General features: G+C 39.2%; 2 protein-coding genes across 3 annotated transcripts in view; both read right to left on the bottom strand.

Annotated features, from left to right (window-relative positions):
* The window catches only part of LOC144015633 (kelch repeat and BTB domain-containing protein 11), an 8,488-nt gene extending 3,713 nt beyond the window's left edge, over positions 1-4,775 (bottom strand). The window contains exons 1-8 of one of the 2 annotated variants that reach the window (XM_077515799.1): positions 4,229-4,775; positions 3,549-3,736; positions 3,164-3,348; positions 2,732-3,071; positions 1,545-1,690; positions 1,030-1,184; positions 750-910; positions 1-9 (exon numbers count right to left, since the gene is read on the bottom strand). The exon at positions 1-9 is cut by the window's left edge and continues 223 nt beyond it. In XM_077515799.1, the coding sequence (XP_077371925.1) occupies positions 1-9; positions 750-910; positions 1,030-1,184; positions 1,545-1,690; positions 2,732-3,071; positions 3,164-3,348; positions 3,549-3,736; positions 4,229-4,520 (1,476 nt within the window). In that variant the 5' untranslated portion in view covers positions 4,521-4,775. The remainder of the gene's footprint in view (positions 10-749; positions 911-1,029; positions 1,185-1,544; positions 1,691-2,731; positions 3,072-3,163; positions 3,349-3,548; positions 3,737-4,228) is intronic. The other variant, XM_077515800.1, reaches the window with a different exon arrangement.
* A 531-nt stretch (positions 4,776-5,306) lies between these two features.
* Positions 5,307-19,450, bottom strand: chkb (choline kinase beta). Its single transcript, XM_077515801.1, has 10 exons — positions 18,926-19,450; positions 17,001-17,223; positions 14,562-14,695; positions 14,377-14,481; positions 10,562-10,620; positions 10,214-10,301; positions 10,036-10,144; positions 8,054-8,154; positions 7,864-7,945; positions 5,307-7,194 (listed from the first exon to the last, which is right to left on the bottom strand). The coding sequence occupies exons 1-10, from the start codon at positions 19,336-19,338 to the stop codon at positions 7,138-7,140; spliced, it is 1,371 nt and encodes a 456-aa protein (XP_077371927.1). The 5' UTR covers positions 19,339-19,450; the 3' UTR covers positions 5,307-7,137.
* Positions 19,451-21,624: the final 2,174 nt, after the last annotated feature.

Here is a 21,624-nt window from a genome sequence, read left to right as displayed (position 1 = left end):
ACTGTGTACCTGCGCAAAGGAAGTGAAGCACTTGTTGGAGGCCCTCACCATTACATAGAATATCTTCAATTTGTTACAGGCTTAAAAAAAAAAAAAAAAAAAAAAAAGAAAAGAGAAAGAAACAGCAACAAAATTAATTGTAAGGCTTTTTGAAAAGAAAAATACCACTACTATAAAGTGTTTTACGTTCTAAAATTTTTTTACTTTGAAAACAATATTAACTATGTAAACAATTTGTGCATCATAATTCAATGGGCATGGTGTTGCTCCTTCTGATGGGCACGCCTTAACCACCAGGGAGCAGTATAATACATGAAGAGGACCATTTCGATTAAGCTGTGGTAATACAAGTTGGTTTTCACAGCGTATAAAGAATGCTTGTATATATATATATATATGCCTCTGAGTATTGATGTATACTCTATCTGCTGGTGTTTAAATGACTTATTTCAAGGTTTATAATTACAGCAACATTGATAGTAGTTTTGTTAGCCTGTCTATGTTGTTTTTCATTGTGAGTTGGAATTAAGCGAGTACACTTTTTTTTTTAGGACCAAGTAAAAACTCAAGACAAAAAAAAAATGGACAAGTGACAGCTCATATCTTGAAAACATATCTTATTTTTAATTTTGCTCAGATCGGGACCAGTAAAGATTCCTGTTTCAAAGATTTGTGATTTGTTGTCAATCATTGAATCGTTCAGACTTAATAATAACAAGAGTTTATAATAATCTGTGGTTAGTCTTTACCTGTCCCCATTTCTGCGAGCGGACGCAAAACGACGTGACGACGTTGTGCGAGTTGTTTCCTCCAATCACCACTAACTTGTCCGAGGCGCCCATGAGGAAGTAAAGAGCTGGAAGGTCAGCATCTGCTCTGGTGAGCGTAGGAAGCAGCTCAGACCACAAATCTGCCAGAGATTCCAAGACACATACAGATGACATTTTTCACTCGATTAACCCGGAGACTTGACGAAGCTGTATTCTCAAATAGCCTTTCCATACTCGATTGTGACACTGACGCTAATACCTTGCCTGGTGTCGTACTGGAGCAGCAGTTTCTCTCCAGTCCTCTGTATGCTGCCCAGGACATACAGACAGTGTCCAAGACTGGTCATCAGGGGTACGTCGTGAGAAAGAGATACAGTGAACTGAAAGTCCGTGAGGGGGAGCGACGAGACAAACCTGAGGCAGACAGACATGTTGAAATTACACGTACAGTATAAAAAACACAACTGCATAGGATAGAATGCATAGTGTGGAGTAACCTAACCTAGCCTTGCTAGGCTAAAACAGCATAACATAGCATAGCATAATACAGCATAGCATGACATAACAAACACACGCACCCACACACACACACACACAGAGTAGATACAGTATACATACTATGACATTCTAGCATAGATAAAGCAACAGCCTAGCATAGCCTATGATAGAAAAACAATCTAGCATAGCAAAATGTAACATCAATTCAGCGTAACAATCAGCGTGATTGGACACACTTATGGCAATGCCGTGAAATCACTTCTTTGCTGTACAGACCTCCAGGTGTCCTCCCATGGATCGTAGCACTCCACGGCTGTGTACAGGGCCGTGCTGGAGTCCGGGCTGACAAGGGAGTCCAAGTACCAGCCGCCCACTGCATAGATACGGCCCTGGCAGGCCACTGCGCTGAAGTGCCTCCTGTGCTGCAAACCAACAAAATACAGCCAAGCAAAGTGACCCAACCAAATGTCTGACTAAGTTCTTTGGTTGAAGAACTTTGCACTTCTTACAACATAAAGTTTCAATGTTCAAAATAAAGTTCAAAGTCACAGCAATGTTGAGCACATCAAACAAAATAAATAAATTCTACATTTTTTATCTTATCTCCACACTTGGCAGCCATAGCATGATAGCTGCAAAACTTATTGTTCTTGGTTGCATTTGACTTTGACCTTAAGGAGATGATACAATGTCAAAGTTCACTTGTCAAAAGGTCAAAAATTAAACTGTCATAAGCCAGTTATTTTTTTAAATTAAATGTATAATCAACAAAAACAATTTCTTTGCTTAAAAGTAGGGCTGTCAAAGTTAAAGCGTTAATAGATTAATTAATCACAGAAAATTGTCGCATTAATCACGTATTAACGCAGATTAATCGCACAATTTGTTTTTTTACCGCACTTGAGCCTTGAACGTAACCGCGGATGGTTACATTGAAGGCTGCGCAGGTCAGTGTTGAGGTCAATGCACGGCATTTCCTACGCCTGTTGTTCCAAGATGAGCGGGGTGATTCCAGTTGGTGAGCTCGGTGGTAAATTTCGCTTTAAAAAACACCCCGACAATTAGATAAAACAAAAGTAATTTGTGTTTAATTAATAATTGCTGAATTGCACCCGATTGATAAGATGCTGTTACATTTTGAGAAATACATGCGTGCATTCAATTGCGTACATGCATTTAATCAATGTTTGCAAATGACATTCAGATCATAAAATGCGTTAATGTCAAAATATTACGGTATTTTGTATTTATTTTATAATACGCGAATAACGCAAGTATTTAGCTGATTAATCGTGATTAATCAAAATTAAAAAGTGTGATTAATCAGATTAAAAATTTTAATCATTTGACAGCACTACTTAAAAGATGACAACTATATTGACTGGCCAGTATTTATTACTTTTTTTTTTTTTTTTTTTTTAATGTAGAAATAATGGCTATAGATTATCGGATCTTTTTCTTACCTTAATAAGCGGAGCAGCAGTAGTCCATTCCTGAGTCAAAGGATTATACCTAAACGTGGCTATTTTGAAGTCCCACCGCCTCTTCACAAGGGTCTTGTAGCCTCCTACGATGTACAAGTAGTTATACAGCACCACAGCTGTGAAGCACCACTTGTCAGCCCGGAAAGGGAACTCGGTGATGGGACGCCACATTCCGTTTTGCTCCACGAAAACGTGCCGGGCGCGCTCCGTCTCGGGTTCCTTCCAGGACATCAGGTTCTCCTTCCGAAGACTGCAGAGACAAGGCTTTCCTCGCATCCTCAGGAGGATGAGCTCCTCTTTTTCCTCGTCGCTCAGACACCTGAGGCACCACAAGAATTGTTGCAAAAGCGAGTCAAGAGTCACTTTCCTCAAAACACACATCCTCAATTCATTACGAACAAGTTAACATACCTGATGACATGAGGCAGCTCCAGCAGGTTCCTGCTCAGGTAGGCGAACACGGTGCTCCTCAGCTCTACGCAGCAGATCTCCTGAGCCAGACTCAGGTAGTATAGACACCTGTCCGGCCTCAGATTCTCGGTCAGCACGGACAAACACCGCGAGAGGAAGGCCTCAGCCAGGAGGTAGCTGCTGACCTCCACAAACAACACACAGAAAGTTAGTCTCTTTAAACAAGTGCCACATTTAGTCAGTAAATTGATGATTATTTTATCAATTCCTGACTACGAGTGATTGACGGACTTGAACTGAATATACATTAACAGATTTTGGCATGTGGAACATGTTCAGCCACACAGAGCAGTAGTGCTTGTGTGCGGACCACCACTGACCCTACCTGTATATGAAGGCTTAAATCCTCCTCCCGTAGGGTCTCAAATGTGTCATGAAAGTAAAACTCCAGCAGGTGGTGGAAAACAGTTGAGGATACGTGTTCCAGGTTGACCAGATTCTCAGCGGCCTCCCTCATCCCGGACTGTGACAAAGCCTGGAAGTAGTCACTGCACTCAGACAGCCTTCCCAGGTCTGCCTGATTGGGCGGTAAAATGGTTGATATTGAAAAAGGAAAATTATTGTTTTGGAACACATTCATTTGCAATTTGTGGGTGATATGGGCAAAGTCCTGTCGCAAATATTGAAAATCTGCAAGTAACTGGAGTTTTACTGTAATGTAAATGAACTAACATTTATCGTTTACCATTTTGACCTCTTTATTAGGTACATGTCACATCATTCTCCACCCCATCTCTACTGCAGCTGCTCAGCTGACAACAGCGCTAACTGCTACTAGCAATAGCATCTCGGTCTTACTGTTGTTGGCTATTGATATCGGTTACACACAAATGTCAAAAACCTCCACTAACTACTCATTTTACATACTATACGACAAGTTACTTTTGTGAACTTTTAAGAGAGTGAATTAACACTAAAACAGTAATAGCTTTGAATATAAAAAAAAAAAAAAAACTTTCAACTGTTTTTTATTATATGTTTGGGAACAACTATCTATAGTGGTACTTGCGTGGAATGTGTGCGTGCTGGTATGGATCGTAACCACGCTTCCACTTTGGCCTTCCAGGTCATAAGTACGAAGTTCCATGTTGCGTTTCCACTCTGAGTTTTCTTGGTGTGACGCGTAAGGGTGGGTGACACTTGATGTCCATGCACCAACTCTGGGAAAAACACTGCAAAGTCTTACCAGACCATGTTTCAGCCACACGCATATCCACTCCAACAGCTTTCCAAAACAATTCCTTAGAAGGTTCATTTCAGTGGCAAGATGATGACTGAATACTGCTAATTTCGACATGTCACGTTGTCCAAACTTCCCCGTTTGTTCTGGATAAAGAAAAGATCCAGTTGGTTTAGCCGGGCAGTTTAGTCAGTCTGGTCTATTTTTGGCACATGGAACTTGAACCTTCTGTGTGTTCCACTGAACTGACACAAGGGCAGGATGCAAGTACCAGAGGAGCGGTGTCCAAACTACTGCCTGGGGGCAATTTGCAGCCTGTCCGTTACATTTACTCAATTATTGACACGGGACATGTTGCTTGCCAGCACGAATTTGTACTACTTACTTGGTACACTGGGTGTAGGAGCAGGAAAAGAATAATTTGCTCTCATACTCTGTTTTCCACTAATGTCACATCATTCGGTAAGATGCACCAAATCCTTGGTTTGCTTCATCACCAAGCTGTTTTAAAAAAAACAACAACAAATAACTCAGTCACTGAGTCAACATAATGCTGCAAGACTCCCGCCGAGTCAATGGGTTGTTATACAACACTTCTCAGACAGAGGAAGAGTATGCATGGATTTGCTCTGAAGCTATTTTCAATGCTTAAGATTAGTTAATTCTTTGTAAAAATTGACAGCCCATGTGGTGACTGATTTGTGGAATATTAATGTTAGCATGATTGTAAATGTTTCCTCCTGACAGCAATGAAATGATACATACAGAAACAATAATTATGTAACTGCTTCACATACCTTTACCAGATGGATAAGTTTCAGAGAATGAAGTAAAGGTGAAGTATGTCAAGTGGGCCTTGGATTACTCTGTATGCAGTTCTTGAAAGAAAACGTTTGGACAAGCTTCTTCCAGAGACTTAAGTTTATTAAATTATACGCACTAATAGCACAAACAGGAGCAATGCAAAACAGAGAACAGTATGTTTTTTTCTGCATTTAAATAGACTGGAAAAGTTCACATTTTACTTTTATCTCCCAATAATAGATGGTAGAGCTTTTTTGGTTACAACAAATTCAAAAGTCTTCAAGCCACGCCATACACTTTAAGCTTTGTTCAGGATTAAAAAAAATAAATAAATTAAAAAAAAAAATCAGTAAGATAATGTATTTGTTGATTGTTTTCCTTTTTATGTCAAACATTCGTGCTGTAGTATAACTGTATTTACAGCAGTCATGCTCGACACTGTTAACGGTACACCTGTCCAAATATTGTTATTTTGTGGAGTACAGTACAGCAGTCTCACAGAGTATAAAGGAGTATTAGGGTCACAGTGACAAGACAGTAGGAAAAATATAATTCATATTAACTCATAATTCTAAGAATAAGATGATATCACAAACAGGTCAAATTTTAGAAAATGAAAATTTTAGAGAAAAGTCACAGTTTTAATAATAGTCAAATTATAGCGCCTTTCAATACAGTGAAATCACCATGAGACACTAGAATACTTAGTCATAAAAAAAAAATAATACAAAAAAAAGAAAAAGATTCTCTTTTCTTTTCTTGGAACATAATGATTTTATTCTCATAAAAGTGTCCAGGAATTTTAATGACTTTTTCCCCATAAAACTGGCATATTTTTCTTGTCATATTTCAACTTTTCTCTTGCAAATGTGTAACTTTTAGCCATATTTACTATTTTTTTGCTTGTAATATTAGGACGTTTCCCTTAAATTGATGATGATTTCCCTGGCAAATCTATGACTTCATTGTTGGGTAATTACATCTTATGTCTTGTAATATGACTATTATTATAAATTATGAAGAATTGTAATTTCAGAACAAAACACTGCAATAAGGAAAGTTGACTATTAGGGAATAGTTTGAGTATTACAATAATGTCATAATATTGATAATAATAATAATAATAATAATAATAATAATAACAATAATAATAATAATATTGCCTTTCAGAAATAAGTGAAATCTCTGAAGCCTAAACATAACTTTTTTTTGTAAAATTATTAATTTTTGTCCCATTATTTTGTAACTTATTTCACCCAAAACTACAATTTGTCCAATATATTTATGCCATCATTCTTGTCAAGTTATGTTTTGTGTAATATTGCAACTTGCCTCCTTACAATTTTTTTTCTTGTATGACTTTAGTCTATTTCTATGGATTTTATGACTATTTTCTGAAAAATATTTTCCTTGTAGCATTATGACTTAATTATTCTAACAAAATTACAACATTATTTTCAAAACATTAACATGTCTTTCACTGCGTCTCTAATACTCCTTCATCCAGGACTGTGTAATCACCAAATAAGGGAAACACAATTCATTTCTGAGTACCATTTAGAATCCTGGATGATGTGCATCTTCATATGAATGTGGACGGAACATAAGTCACCAGAGCAAGTGAGGTAGTCAAAAAATAATAACAACCGCCTTCCACAATGAAAGGACAAGACAAATGTGTATGCCAAAAAGTGGTCCACCATAGACTAGTGCATCAAAAAGAAGAGGAAAAAATGATGGGGTTGTGAGAGGGGACCTCAAAATCCAACTGGATTTATAGAACTTGCTTGGACTGTCTTAAATTGTTTGATTAGAAATGCATACACAAGAGACTGTTCTCATTACAATCATTTAAATGTATTTAAATAAAGTACTTAAAAAAAAAAAAAAAAAAAAAAGTTTGGATTTTCAGACGAGTGCAAGGAGGGCTTCAGGAGAAGAGCTTCTTTTGCTTGAAGTAGGCATCAAAGCGGACCTGGGCGTAGTCCTGGTAAATGATCGTATCATGGATTATAATTAGACAAGTACGTACCTACATACACTCAGCAGCATCTTGATTCATGAGTTGAATTTGTTCCAAAAAATTGAGATACGACTCGCACCATATGGTGTCAGCAAGCTTCACGTCAAGCAGCATTTTGGCAGATAATAAAGAAATCCTCAGAGTAGGCCAAATACTTTCAAGCTATTTATAGCCACTCCAAGGTAACGTTTAGTTTAAAACTAGGCATATAGCAAAGACATTTTACAATGTGTATTTAATCAAACCACATTACATATGAAAGTCTGCAAGCAACGAACAGGAATGCAATTAGCATCAAGATAGCAATAGTTTAAACCTTTACACAACTTTCATTTGAACACAAATACTAGCAACACATGCAGCTGAAAAATATAACAATACTCACAGGCTTACTCTCTACGCTCTGCAAAGACACGACTAATATTACTGCAGCCTGATTGAGGCAGTCTTCTGCGTATCATCATCAAATATGCGTAGAATATCTCTCGGCGCTATACTGCCCCTGACATGAATCATGGTGCACAAACTGTTTACGTCTTCATATTCTACTTAATTATGCAACTTGTATGTTTTTATAAAAGTACCACCGTACTATAAATACAACAATAACAAAAACAAAGGGCTCCTCCTTACCATGTAGCCAAACTCAATCTTGGAGAGCTTCGCTTGGATAATGGACCAAAGACCCCACAGGAAGTGTGATGCTAACGCATACCTGCACAAGAGCAATGACAAAGTTGTCATATAATTGTGTGATATTTTTTTTATTATTATTATTATTATTATTTTTTTAGTTGTCAAGATGTTTGACAGCCCGGTTTACCTGTTGGCTTCAATGATCATCTCTTCCTCTATCTGAGTCTGGTCCACACTTTGATCACCACATCCTCTATGCTCTGACAGATAACTTCTGATGAAACGAAGCTGGGGGGGGGGGGGGGGGGGGGGGGGGGGCGGTTGTAAAATATCTAAATTAGCACAAATAAATATATAAATAAATAACTTTTTTTTTTTTTTTTTTTTTATTTTTTTTTTTTTTTTTATAAACGTTTTTGTGGCTTTTGGTCCTAAAATACAAAAAAAAAAAAAATCATGACTTCATTCTTGTAAAATTGTTCACTTTTTATTCTCCAAGAATTGCCAGCTTTATTGAAAAAAAAAAAATACCATAGTGTGATATTATATTATGACTTACTTAAACTTTCTTAAAATAATTAGGCTTTTACCTTGCCTTACCTTTTCTTGTAAATTTGCAAGTGTTTTTCAAAATTATGACTTTCCCTCGATGTAATTCTCTTAAAATCACTTTTTTTTTTTTCCTGCATATTTACAACTCAGATTACCGTAATTGCTGGACTGTAAGGCGCACGTGATTTTTCTAAAGGGGAAAACATTTTGTCCATACATAAGCCGCACCTGACTATAAGCCGCATGTGCCCACATTGAAAATGAAATATTTACAAAGGAAGACAGTACTATGTAAGTGAGGACCAGTGACCACTTTCGTTATTGTAAGCAGAAAATCTCGCTTACCCACTTTCAACTCGCAGAATGCAGGCAAGACATTCTTCTTCATGTCATGTACAATCACAGTATCACAGCAAAATTAAATCACCATGTAGCAACAAACTAGAAAGCACTACCAAAACCAATACAACAACTAGACCACTAACTAGCAGAATAATTAACACACAACATGCATTTTAAACACCCTTTTAATCGACAGTGCCACAAAGCATTCTGGGAGCGCCTCCAACCTCCCAGCGACGCTACACGGCAGTATGCTAAAACATACACTAGCACATGCTAGCGCTAGTTTTTAAAAATGCGGGGAGCAATAACAATGTACTTACGTTGCTTTTGATCAATCACAAATCCCTCTAAGTCCTCGTCTTCTGTATCCAAAACAAACTGGGCAAGTTCTCCATCAAACGCATCAGCCTCAGTCTCATTGTCAGTCAGTCACGTTGACGTGTGCTCCTCGGAAGTCAAAGTTCCTTCCTCGTTGAACATCACCGTCCCCTCTCTCTCTTCCTCCCCACGCTGGCTGTTCACTCTTCTTCGCATATTAGTGTCAATCAAACAATTAACCTTAAGTGCAACATGCACGCTTTAACTTAATGGCAGATGTTCCCCCCTTCTTTTCATGTATCCTTCCGCCGATGGCCTCATTCACAGTACAAAATAGATCCCCAAAGATATCAATGTGAAAATAAATCAATTGGTCGATGGGAAATCCTCCCACACAGAAAGAGAAAAAGATCAAATATTCTCTCGCTTCCAGTGTTAATTTAATTAATTTTATGTCTTCAAATGCTTGTTACGGTTCAGGATGAAAAATTCGTATATTAGCCGCATCATTGTATAAGCCGCAGGGTTGAAAGCGTGTGAAAAAAAGTCGTGGATTATAGTCCGGCAATTATGGTACATATTTTAATCTTTGTTCTCATAAAACTGAGTTTTTTTGTTTTCCCCTCTACATATAGTACTTACTTATCTATTTTTATTTTTAGGTTTAGTTTTGTTTCACTCAATTTTCACATTACTTTGACTAACATATTAAATCTTAACTCAAAATTCCACTAGATGGCACTGTGAGAAGAACTACATTTTGTAAAGCTGACCATGAAGGAGAATTGGAAATATTGTAACATTTATCATGTTATTGTTTAGTATGTACCAAAAATGTTGCCTTTACAAAGATGATGCTTAGTTCTTGAATACTTACTAAATGTGAATCATTGACCTGTCCAATGGTATTCCAATGTGTTGAAGCTGTAATAAATGATGAAAATGTGCACCAACCTGTTGCTCTCTGCTTGGGTAATCCTCTGGCGTGGCTTTGTAGAAGGGCCACTGGTTGTAGGTGTAGTCATACATCCACTCGCAGAAATGGTTCCCGAAATCAAAACCCCTAAATGATACATTTTTTAAAATGGCACTGATCTATTTATATAAAACTACATTTCAAACACGACATCACCTGTAGTTGTAGCTGCTGTACTCAAAGTCGATGAGCATCAGTCGATCTGTTGAGCTTTGGTCCGCTTGGTGCAGTATCAGAACATTACCTGCACAAACATCAGAGGTGGCAAAAGTAGTCTGACTGTACTACAAGTACATTTAGACAAAAAAAAAGAAAAAAAGAAAAAGAAAATGAGACTATTTTTTGACAATATAAGGAATGGATTAGGTATTTGTACTTAGTTACTTATTAGATACATACATGACTATCCCGCGCACTAATGACTGTGAACATCTATGAGCAAACTGTTAGTGGCCTGCAGATCCCATTAATGGAGAGAGATTTTCGTGTGTTTTTTTTTTTTACCTTCTTGGACATCATTGTGGCAGAAGACCACAGGTGATGGTGTTGCTGCAAGTAAGTCACTGTGTGAAACAAGAGCAGGAGACATTTGGCCTTATAAAACTCATTCACTGCCTTGAACAAGAATACTTGTCAATTACATTTTTTTTTATCAATGGGGCTAGATGGGGAGAATCTGATTATGCTTCAGTGTGAATGTCAAACTTGGAAACAACTTTACTGATGCACAACCTCCAGTAGATGACATCATAGCCCCATTTTATATGAAATAAATGCACAGTTTGACAATCCATGGGAGTAATGGCTGCATTTTGTGAACATACATTTTTCAACTGTCAATTTTACAAGAACGGGACAAGGCAGAAAGCAGAGAGTCTATTTGTCTATCTGTCATTTGGCAGATTCGGTTTATATATATATATAATTATTAAGGGTGTCACGATTTCGATTTTTTATCGAAATCGATCGAAATTACGTCACGATTTCGAGCATCGAAATAGAAGAGAGGACACACGATTCGATGCCCCCCCCCCCGCGCCCGCCGCCACCGCCGCCACCGCCACCTCCCAGGAAAGCAAATGAGACGCAGCCATTCAGCTACTAGCTAACGGCACTTGTTAGCTGACTTCTCCTGCAGTCATGATGGCAAGCGCGGACAGACACAGCAATGGTGCTTCAAGCCGCTCCCGCTTCTCTCGTCACCAGTTTGGAAACATTTTGCGTTCCCGGTGAGTTATGTCGACAACGTTCACGTTGTCGATAAAAAGACCACAGTTGCAAGATATGCTATGTGCGCGTACTGTACTCGGCCACGGTGTTACGCCCGGCTCGTCAAGGGGAAGGGAAGTAACACAATAACAGAAAATATAGAGTAGATAAACACGGGTCGACTTTAACATCTGAGTAGTTTTAATTGAAATTTCAGGCAGGGGTTTGACAAGGGAGTGAAAGTGGAAGGTGAACAAATAATAACCGCATTTGACAGAACGGAGGAGAAACAACAATAACCAATAGGGGTATAATACACGGATACACAATAGCGTCGCGCTGGCACAGTCGTCCAATCGGAGTGTCGCGCTGGCACAGTCGTCCAATCGGAGTGTCGCGCTGGCACAGTCCTCCAATCAGAGTGTCGCGCTGGCGCATTCAAACTGAATGGCCCGAGCCGCCAGCCGTAACAACGGGAAACACGACAAACATGACGGGACATTTACGCAGGCATCACAAAGATTTAGATTTATCAAATTCAACTAGAAGTGGGAAAACAACGGTCCAACCAACTATTTCATCCTCATTTACAGTGAAACTTCCACACACTTCAGCTCGCGCGAAACGCCAGATCCATAGGTCTATTTATAGCAGCAGACCTGCAGCCTTGGAAAACGCTGGATTCAAACATTTAATTAGTGTACTTGAACCACGCTACAGTATGCCCAGCAACTGTAAATGTTGGGATATAGTTTGTTCAGGCTGTATTTGTTCCATGACTTTGGATACAATATATTTTTTGTTGTTGTTGCACATTGCACATTATTTTAAGAGGAACGCACAGCACACTGTTGTAACCAAAAACAGTCAATAGATGGCAGGCACCCACTGTGACTTTTTGTTTTTGTTTTTTTATTTTTTATTTTACACTTCAGTAAGAACAAGACGGTTAACTTTATATTGTAAATAAATTCTTTGAATTTGATCATTCCTGCCTAATGTCAATTATCATATATTACATAAATTTACACAAAAATAATATGGAAATTGCATCACCTATATGTAGCCGATCTTTTGAAATAAGATTTACTGTACAATGAATAGAACCAATGATCATAGACTAGCCTTAGCCTACAGAAGCATATGCCTCTGTGTTATAAAGTGGGGGAGCGGAAAAAAAAAAAAAAAAAAAAAAATCGAAAAAAAAATCGAATCGTGACCCCAAAATCGAAATTTAAATCGAATCGTGGAGTTGGCGAATCGTGACACCCCTAATAATTATTGAACATAATATCACGTGGGTAATGAACATTTTGACATATTCTAAAATGGCTGTCAGTGAATGAGTTTTAAAGAGCCGAGAACAACACAAGACATTCAGTTAAGTGCAAAAGATTTGCGCACTCAACCAATTTGACATAAGTGCTTTTTTAGAAGCATAAACGACAACAGTACCAGAAACAGGACCCCAAATTATTGCTCATATGATCAAATTAGTTGGTTAGTCTGTGTGGTAGAGTCTGGCTGTGAGTTGGAGCCTACAGCAGCTCCTTGCAAGTATTCTTATTGTCCATTTGTGTGTGGTTGTTTATGTCTTATCGTATCTTGTTTATCTTGTCCTACAATTTGTCGGCTACTTATGCTCAGATATCTCTCTATCCCATGCTTCAATGTGTTTCTTTGATTATATATTATTCATTCATGGACAGTATGAATGCATACTGGGAAACTGTGACTGAATTGCTCTTTGTGGGATGAATACAGTTTTCTGAATCTGATTGTCCCGTTCAATAAACAACTGAAAGTGTAGTGTATTGGTGACCCTGGCATGTATAATGTTGTAAATAATAAATTAAATTAAACAAAATATAAAGAAATAGCATTTTTGCAACATTTCACTTTAGACAAATTATCAAAAAACAAAAGTTCACTTTAACTCGAAATTTTGCTACTTTACTATCAACTGTACATAAATTACATTATGAAATATAACAGCTCCCAGAATGAATGGGTGGAGAATGGCATGTTCTCAATAATATACTCCTATTCTGTTTTTAGAGAATAAAGCCTTTCATAGAATAAAGGACGTGACGTTATAAATTAAATTATATTTATGAAATGAGTTTGAATATGCATTCTTTTTCTCATTTTTTAAACTTTGACTATATATTTTTTCAAAGACAAAAATCTGACTTCATTCTCACAACATTACAACTATTTTCTCTCACAAATTAACATGTTTTGTGACGTAACTTTTTTTCCCCTTCGAAAATAGGCAACTTTTTTTCATTTCTATGGCATTTAGCGCAACACATGGTAGTTACCCATTTGTTTATTTGGCGTGGATATGAGGATAATTATAAATAAATATCTCTCCTGAAGTGAAAAGGTTTGAGAAGCAAGTAAGCAACCACTGCACTATGGTGTGCGTGTGTATGTTCACAACAAGATTCCGAGTTGATGTGGAAACACTTTATCATTATAGAATGCAGCACAATCTTCATCTTAGCAGTTGATAAGGGAGACAGACACGTGTAGCATGCCAGCTGGTCGTGTGGACTATTGAGAGGAGAAGGCACTGGGACAAAGGTCAGCTGCTTTCCCAATAAAGGCAAAAATATATTTTCCAAAGCTTGATAGCCCGTATCTCACTGAGCAGCGCAGGCTTGCGAAGGTAGGCACATTTAACGAGTGTTGCTATTTCGTCAAGTTTTGTAAGATTGCAAAACATTGCAAAGATATTCGGCAGGCACTCGCAAACCATTTTTATGCTCACAAAGAAATCTTAAACGTGTTCAAAATTTGATGGCGACAAGAAAAGCTGCTGTCTTTGCAATGTTTTGGAGTTTTGAATGAAACCTGACGAAATAGCAGGGCCCATGTGTACATTGCCTCATCTCAGACCAGCTGCACACTTTTAAATGGATTATAGACAATATATTGACTTCAGCTATTCACTTGATTAAAAAATATTTATGCCCTTATTACGTTTCATTTAGGTATTAACTATGAATAATGATTTGCTGATTCATTTCCATGTATTAGTTTATACAGTTACAGTATATGGCTCTAAGTTTTATGTGTCATTGAGAGACAGTAAGTCCACTCACCGAAGGTTCTTGAGCTCCGTTGGCAGGTTGAACTTCATCAGCTTCTTGTACTTCTTCACATGGGCATCGCGTGTGAAAGTCAGCGTCAACACTTGATCCATGTATCTAACGGATGCAGTCAACATGTGACATCATTAATAAACAAGGGCGAGTGACATGAGGCGAGAGCTAGTTTGGCTACTTACTTGTCAATGGTCCCAAACAGCCAGGTGGGCTCTTTGTTAAAGGGCATAACCATTTTGTGAAATCGCGCCAACTTTGTGGCGATCTCAGCGGAGATGTCTCCGTCTGAAAGCTGATCTGTGCGCATGCGTGTGTTCTGCGATTAAAAAAACCAAAAAACAAAAACGGCAATATGAATCCAAAGAAATGCCTTTGGTCCCTGGGCCCTTTAGTGTGGACTTAATCTACCTTTTAATACCATCACTATCACATCACAGTACTGAAACTAGGGCTTCAGAGATCAAATATATATTTTTAGGACCAATTATTCCACTGATTATACCATAAATAAAAAATTCATTTTGCATAAATTGAGCAGGGGAGGTGCAAGTATTATTCGCCATCCTCACATTCCATTAGGGATGGGTACCTTTCACATTTGAACCGATACTGTTCCGACACTCGGTACCTGGGCATCGATACCGGTACTCAACGGTACCAATTTTCGGTACGTTTGTGCTCTTGTTTTCATTTTATTTTTTATTTGTTTTCAATTTTATTTATTTATTTAGATGTAATAAATGTTCATTGTTATGTAACAGTATTTTTTTCTAATCAATTTAACAATTACTTTTAAATATATAAACTTTGACAAATAACAAAAATGTAAAACAAATGAGCTAGGGAGGAATAGTAAAAATAAAAAAGAAAAAAAAAGTATAACATTCTACAATTACTTAAGTATAATTAATACAGATAAATTAATATTACAAAAAAAGTGTAACGCAAAGTTCTATGCAATGAATAACACAAGAAAGAAGTTAAACAGTAAATATATAAATTAATAATTGATGTTTTCGTTTTTTGTGCAGTTATTTTTCCAGAACATAAAGGTTGCCACATGCCACGCAATGAGTTAAGTTCCAACCCACTTTGCACTCAATATAGTAGGGAGGGGAAAAAAAAAAAAAAAAAAAAAAAAAACAGAGTTGGAAGGGGACATGATGTGAACAAAGAGAATACCGTATTTTCCACACTATAGGGCACACCTAGAAGCCTTCAATTTTTTCAAAAGCTGACCATGCGCCTTATAATCCAGCGTGCCTTATATATGGATCAATATTAAGCCGCAATAGGTCTCGCTGTCAAGACGCTATCGGTGACCCTGCATGATCGGTGACGCGCATGCGCAGAAGATCCCACCATCTTGGATAGCTAGCTAATACTAATACTTTACCTCAGAGAAAATAATAAAACAGCTGTTTATTCATTTTGGAGTTGTCAGAAAGCTGGTTTGTAATCTATTAATAAAGTTTGATAGACCTATCTGACTGTTTTGTTGACATTCCCTTTAGCGCAGCACCATCTAATAGATGCATAACGTAACCCCAGCCTCTATTATAGCGGCTTATATATGAAAAAAGCTTTAAAATATGTCATTCATTAAAGGTGCGCCTTATAATGCGGTGCGCCTTATATATGGAAAAAGTTTGCAAATATGCCATACATTGGAGGGCCGCCTTATAATGATGTGCGCCTTATAGTGCGGAAAATACGGTAATTGCGTTCAAATTAATCGTTTGCCTCCACCCGAAGTGGTCTGTAATGCTCGCTACATTTTGGCCACAAGCTTTCGCAATTGTAAATGTGTTCAAGAGTAGTATCCTACTGTACATCCAAATTACAATGTCTATATACCTTAACGATGGTGAAGCTGTTTACCTTCTCTCATGATTCTATTCGGTGGGGTCGCTCCCAGCCGTGTGCTGATTCCGGGGAAGCGGACATTTCCAGCTTCCGTCGGGTACACAGGCTTTCCTCCTCCTTTATAAACTGTATGTATTTGTTTGGCGGGAGGCACAAAAGTCTCGCTAGTTCCCAAACCCGGAAATGTTGGCGTCCCTCCACCGGCTGCGGCCCGGCCTGGACCCGGTTGAGTGAATGCTGCGTTGTGGACCGAGGAAGAAGCGGTGACACCCGCAGGTTGGGCGGTTGGTTCTCTAAGCTGAGCTGCCACTGGGGCCGCGGCACCCACTCGCCGCCAGTCGCTTCCTCCTACCGACCACGCGGCTCCAGACCGGCTAGGCTCCCGCAAGTGGGGGACGTCAGCATGCCCGGTGCGTAATTTGCATATAATGTTGCGTTCAAGTGCACCATGGAAAATAGTCAACACACATACTTCCGCACAATCACAACTTAAAACGACGTGCTTCAGTACCGAAGCATGGCACCGTTTTATTTTACGTGAATCGATGCTCTGAAGTACCGATCCCAATCGATACTTACCACAAAAATACCGTCTTCGGTACCCATCCCTACATTCCATACTATCAAATCCGTGACTATGCGTGGCCTTAAAGGGGAAGTCAACTCAAAAATGCTCTTTACAATTAACATGTCAATTGTCATGTAACAAATATTAGAATTGAGGTTGTACATAAATGTAGGTCAGCGTGTCATACCGGAAGATACTGTTCCAAGCGCCCGTCTGGGAAGATGCCGTACAGTTTGGGTCCCAAAGTCCGCTCGGCCAAAATGGCAAACATGACACTCTCCGACACCAGCGAGTCCACGCCCTGGAGGATGGCACCGTAGATTCTGAGGAGCACCTGGCGTGGCTCCTCCCCAACGCTGTCCACGTGGTCAGGTAGGCTGCACAGGTAGAGCAGATTACTCAGGCCACCACTGGAAAAAGAGCAACAAAACATACAACATTAATCGTCACGACAATCTCTAGCATCAGACTTGCAGCTCACTGGGCTTTGTTTCATCCAGTGTTAAAGGATCAACTGTGTGTGCAACGGTTTTCGTGTGATATACAGCAATAGTTGGAGATGAAAATTACAGCCCAAATTTAACAGGAAGATAAACAAACAGAATGAATTATTTTTTTTTTTTTTGGGGGGGGGGGGTCATATCTTGCCTGATAGTAAATGGTTAAAAAAAATAGACTGCAGCACATGGCTGTTTTAAGAGTGTTTTATTACCTTTGCCCTAACCATAGTTGACCAGTTAAAGTGTTCTTATTATACATCTATGGAAATAAATGATTGTGTAAATGTTACTCCATTATCTGTTCAGTAAATAAAGGGTTTATGGTGGTTCCAGTTTTGACTCTGGAAAGAATCATTCCAAATAATGACTGAATGTGAAATGTTGTTTTCAAAGATAACCAAATCCAAATTTGACCAGATTCACGGAATGGACTCTGGTCCAAATTGGTGTCTCCCAACCTTAATTTGAGCCATGGCAAATATTTGACATTTGAAACACATCTCTCAGTATACCAACAAACAAAAATACAACGAAAAGTGGACACAGGTCATCTAGCGTAAGGGTAACTTACATATTACAAGCTACTTGTTTAAAAAAAAACAATTACTGCATTCCCTGTTTTCAGCACATATTTGTTGTCTTTCTAGAATCTCCTAAAATGCCACCAAAGTCTTGGCTGGAGGGTAGGAAATTAGTACAGCAACTGTGGTCATGAAAGAAGCGTTTTAAGGGGGGGGACAATGTCTCTATTTGTCATTTTGTCTTGCAAAGCAGACTGGAGTAGATCATGACAATGTTGTACATATCTGTAAATTGAAGCAGAAATAATTTGTCAATCAAATCATTTTGAATCGAAAATCATTTGAAAATCGATTCTGAATCAAATCGTACACCCAAAAATTGTAATCAAATTGAATCATGAGAGTCAAAGATTCCCAGCCCTAGTCTATAGGCCTGTGAATTGCATGCTGGTCGTATTTGTTACTGCTCTATGTGTGTTGTTTGAAGTTTTGGAATTATTACCATAACACCACTGCAAATTTATGCTAGCCCGTCTTTGGCATTGAATATGGTAATGGTAGCAATGGATGAGTGGACTTTTGTTATTATATGGTATGGTTGACCATTTTGAGTGTTTAAATAAACACAGTTTAACTCCGTCTTGTTTTATTTCTGTTTTAGATTAAGTAAACTTCAACTGGGTAAACAGCTGGAAGCAAGCATGCTCCTTTTAGTTGTTTGATCTGTGAGCAAGTCATTCTGTTTTCTTCAAGAGATTCTACACGAAAAGAGGCTGAGAACAGGCGTACTACATATAATGTTTGTGTTTGAAAAAGTTAAAGTGTGTTTAAGTTAGTTTTGAAAGTGTGGAAGGTCCAAAACTAGGTTTCAAATTATTATTATTATTATTATTATTATTATTATTATTATTATTATTATTATTATCTCTATATTGCGGACTTTCACCTATCGCGGGTGGGTTTGCACTCAGTGCACTGTACCCCCATCACGCACGCGCACGCGCACACACCACCACAAACGTGTCCCGAAACTTTTGAACGTTAACTATACGTAGCACAAAGTGAGGGAAACAACATGATTCGGTAGTCACCTGATGATGCTGATTTGAAAGTCCATTATTTGGATGGTCTTCCACGCTCCGGACAAGAAATCTCGGCACCACGCGAACGCCCTCTCCTTCGTGTCCCGGTCCACTTCCTCGGTCCTGCCGCCCTTGAAGGACTCCGCCTCGGAGTCGTCATCGCCGTTGGCCCCCAAAAGTGGACTCGGAGTTCTTGAGGTCCTCTCGTGGGCGAGAATGAGCAACTCGTAGCTGGTCGGTTTCTTTTCGTCCAACGAGACCGAGTCGCCGCTTGCCTGCATCGTTAGTTTCCGGGCTAAGACTCGAGGAGAACCAGGGCGAGCTAGAGGTCGGAGAGAGCGACAAAAGGTTATTGGAGACGGACGGAACTCGCCGGCAATGCGCGCTAACCGGAAGACCAAAGCATATCTAGTTAATCGCATGGGGTCAATCAATGTTTAATCGTAGCCTTCATCCCGACAACAGCAGCAACGCCTCTTTTGCTAGCACACCCGGGGCCACGTGACGGCGTCAGTGTCTACTGTTCACAACCGTCTTTCCGGGTTGCAAGGCAAGCTGATTGGTTGTGCCGGGTGGCGCTGTTTTCACGTCACTGTACTGTGGATGGTACTCTCGAGACTTGCGGGAAATGCGGGGCTCCGGTGGAGGAGTGGAACAGTCACTTGCCTTCGGTGCCGGTTGGCGTGGGTTCACTTGATGTGAGTGAGTGAGTGAGTGAGTGATTTAAAAAAAAAAAAAAAAAGACTTGCAAGAAATGTATCTCTTATCTTTGGGATCAATCTTATGCTCCTATTTGGCAAAGTTTAATTGCATAAAATAAGAATTCCCAAATCCCTTCTGAATTTTCATATATTTCTTGTGGAATTTGATTTTTATATTGATTCTTTGAAGTTGACAAGAAACAAGAAAAGTACATACACTGAATGAAATTTATTTTTTTGTGCCTTAGGACAGCTATTTTCTTTATCCTCATTGTTTAATTTTTGTTTTTTTTATGTGTAATTGTTGTTTGATTTTTCTAATATTGTGGATGTTCATTAGGAAAGACTGAAACTTTGAAAAAGCAGTTTCAATAAAATTAAATAAATAAATAACTTGCAATAAATGCAACTGAACTTGTGAGTGTGAGTGGTTGTTCGTCTCTGTGTGCCCTGCGATTGGCTGGCAACCAGTCCGGGGTGTCCCCCACCTACTGCCCAGAGCCAGCTGAGATAGGCGCCAGCAGCCCCCGCGACCCTTGTGAGGAATAAGCGGTCAAGAAAATGGATGGATGGATGGAAATGCAACTGAACTGAAAAGTCAATTAAGTCACCCATGACTGTTGACCAATTAATCAGACAACCATCAAACATGAAAACATAATTTCACAAGCACTCCTCAGATGAGCAATTGGATTTGTACAGTACATGGAATTGATCTGAATGTCATTAATTTACACACAACCTAAAGTTATGGTTTGTTGAAAAAAAAAAACAGACCAAATCAAACATAAATGTGCTATTATGACACACATTCAGCTACTGGTAACACAAACACAAATCCCATGGATGAATGTCCTATAACTTCATTAACTATGCCACACAATGCATCCTGGGAATAACAATACTGTATACTAGTTACTGTATTATATAAGACGCCCGTAACTCATAGGGCAAAGTGATGCCATGCTGCATTTGTATTCATGTTATTTAAAACAATATATTTACATTTGAGCACCGCTATTGGCCTGCAAATAGCGAAAATCGGTGTATAACTGACGCCAGTTGATTTTAAGTACCATGATTTTACTGGTCCGGCCCACCTCCATGTGGCTCTTGAACAAATATGAGTTTTTGACACCCGTGTGACGATTATCGGCCGGTTGTAACTTTTTGCAACCTCAGTTCCAAAGGAATTCCACTCCTGTGGCCTGGACATGCCACCGTGGGGGGTGGGGAGGACAAGAACATCCCCCAGAAACAGCCACACATGTTCTGACTGACACGTGCACACTCACACACACACAAATAAGAACAGTAAAAGTTCTTCTTCTTAGAAGCTTGACTTTCTTATTTTGCAACAGAACAATGAATTATGAAATGTTATGTTTGCCATTTGTGAAATGTTGACTCCAAGAAATGTCATGAAAATGTTCCATTGCAGTGGCAGATTCTCCACTAAACTTTCATGTGTATGCGCGTTTTAACAGTGTAAGCTAGGTAACATTTCATTTGAGGTATTCAATTGTACGTGTTGCATTGATTGAGTTCTGACCTTAGAATCTCAACAAACATGGGATCCAGATTCAATCTGATTAGTCTCTACCAAAACCCTCTCCAAGCTGGTAACTTTCCACTTTGGTCAGTCGGGACCACCTGGTGTGGAGGACGCCGCCCTCCCAACTTAAAAGCACGCTCCCTGCTCTTGGCTCTCTCTCTTGGCTCTCCTTTGGCTCCCTCTTGGCTCTCTCTTTTCGCTGCTCTTTGGCTCCGCTTTTTCGCTGCTTCTCTTTCCGGGTCTCCATCGGCGTGGCTGCCAGACAAAAGGGCTAGCCCAGCTAGCTTAACCTCCAGCACACGGCAACACACAGAAGCCATCGCGTGTAGCGACAGGCGCAGCGAAACACGCTGCTTTTAGTCCCTGCAAAGGCTCAACGGATGGTGCTTTTCCCAAGCACCCTGAGGCCTCAACCAAGAGGGCCTCTTCCCAGCCAGCAGGTTGACCCCGTG

Source organism: Festucalex cinctus, chromosome 3 (genome assembly GCF_051991245.1).
Source record: "Festucalex cinctus isolate MCC-2025b chromosome 3, RoL_Fcin_1.0, whole genome shotgun sequence".
NCBI lineage: Eukaryota > Metazoa > Chordata > Actinopteri > Syngnathiformes > Syngnathidae > Festucalex > Festucalex cinctus.
Note: the sequence above shows the minus strand (reverse complement) of the source record. Positions and strands in the feature narration are given on the sequence as shown.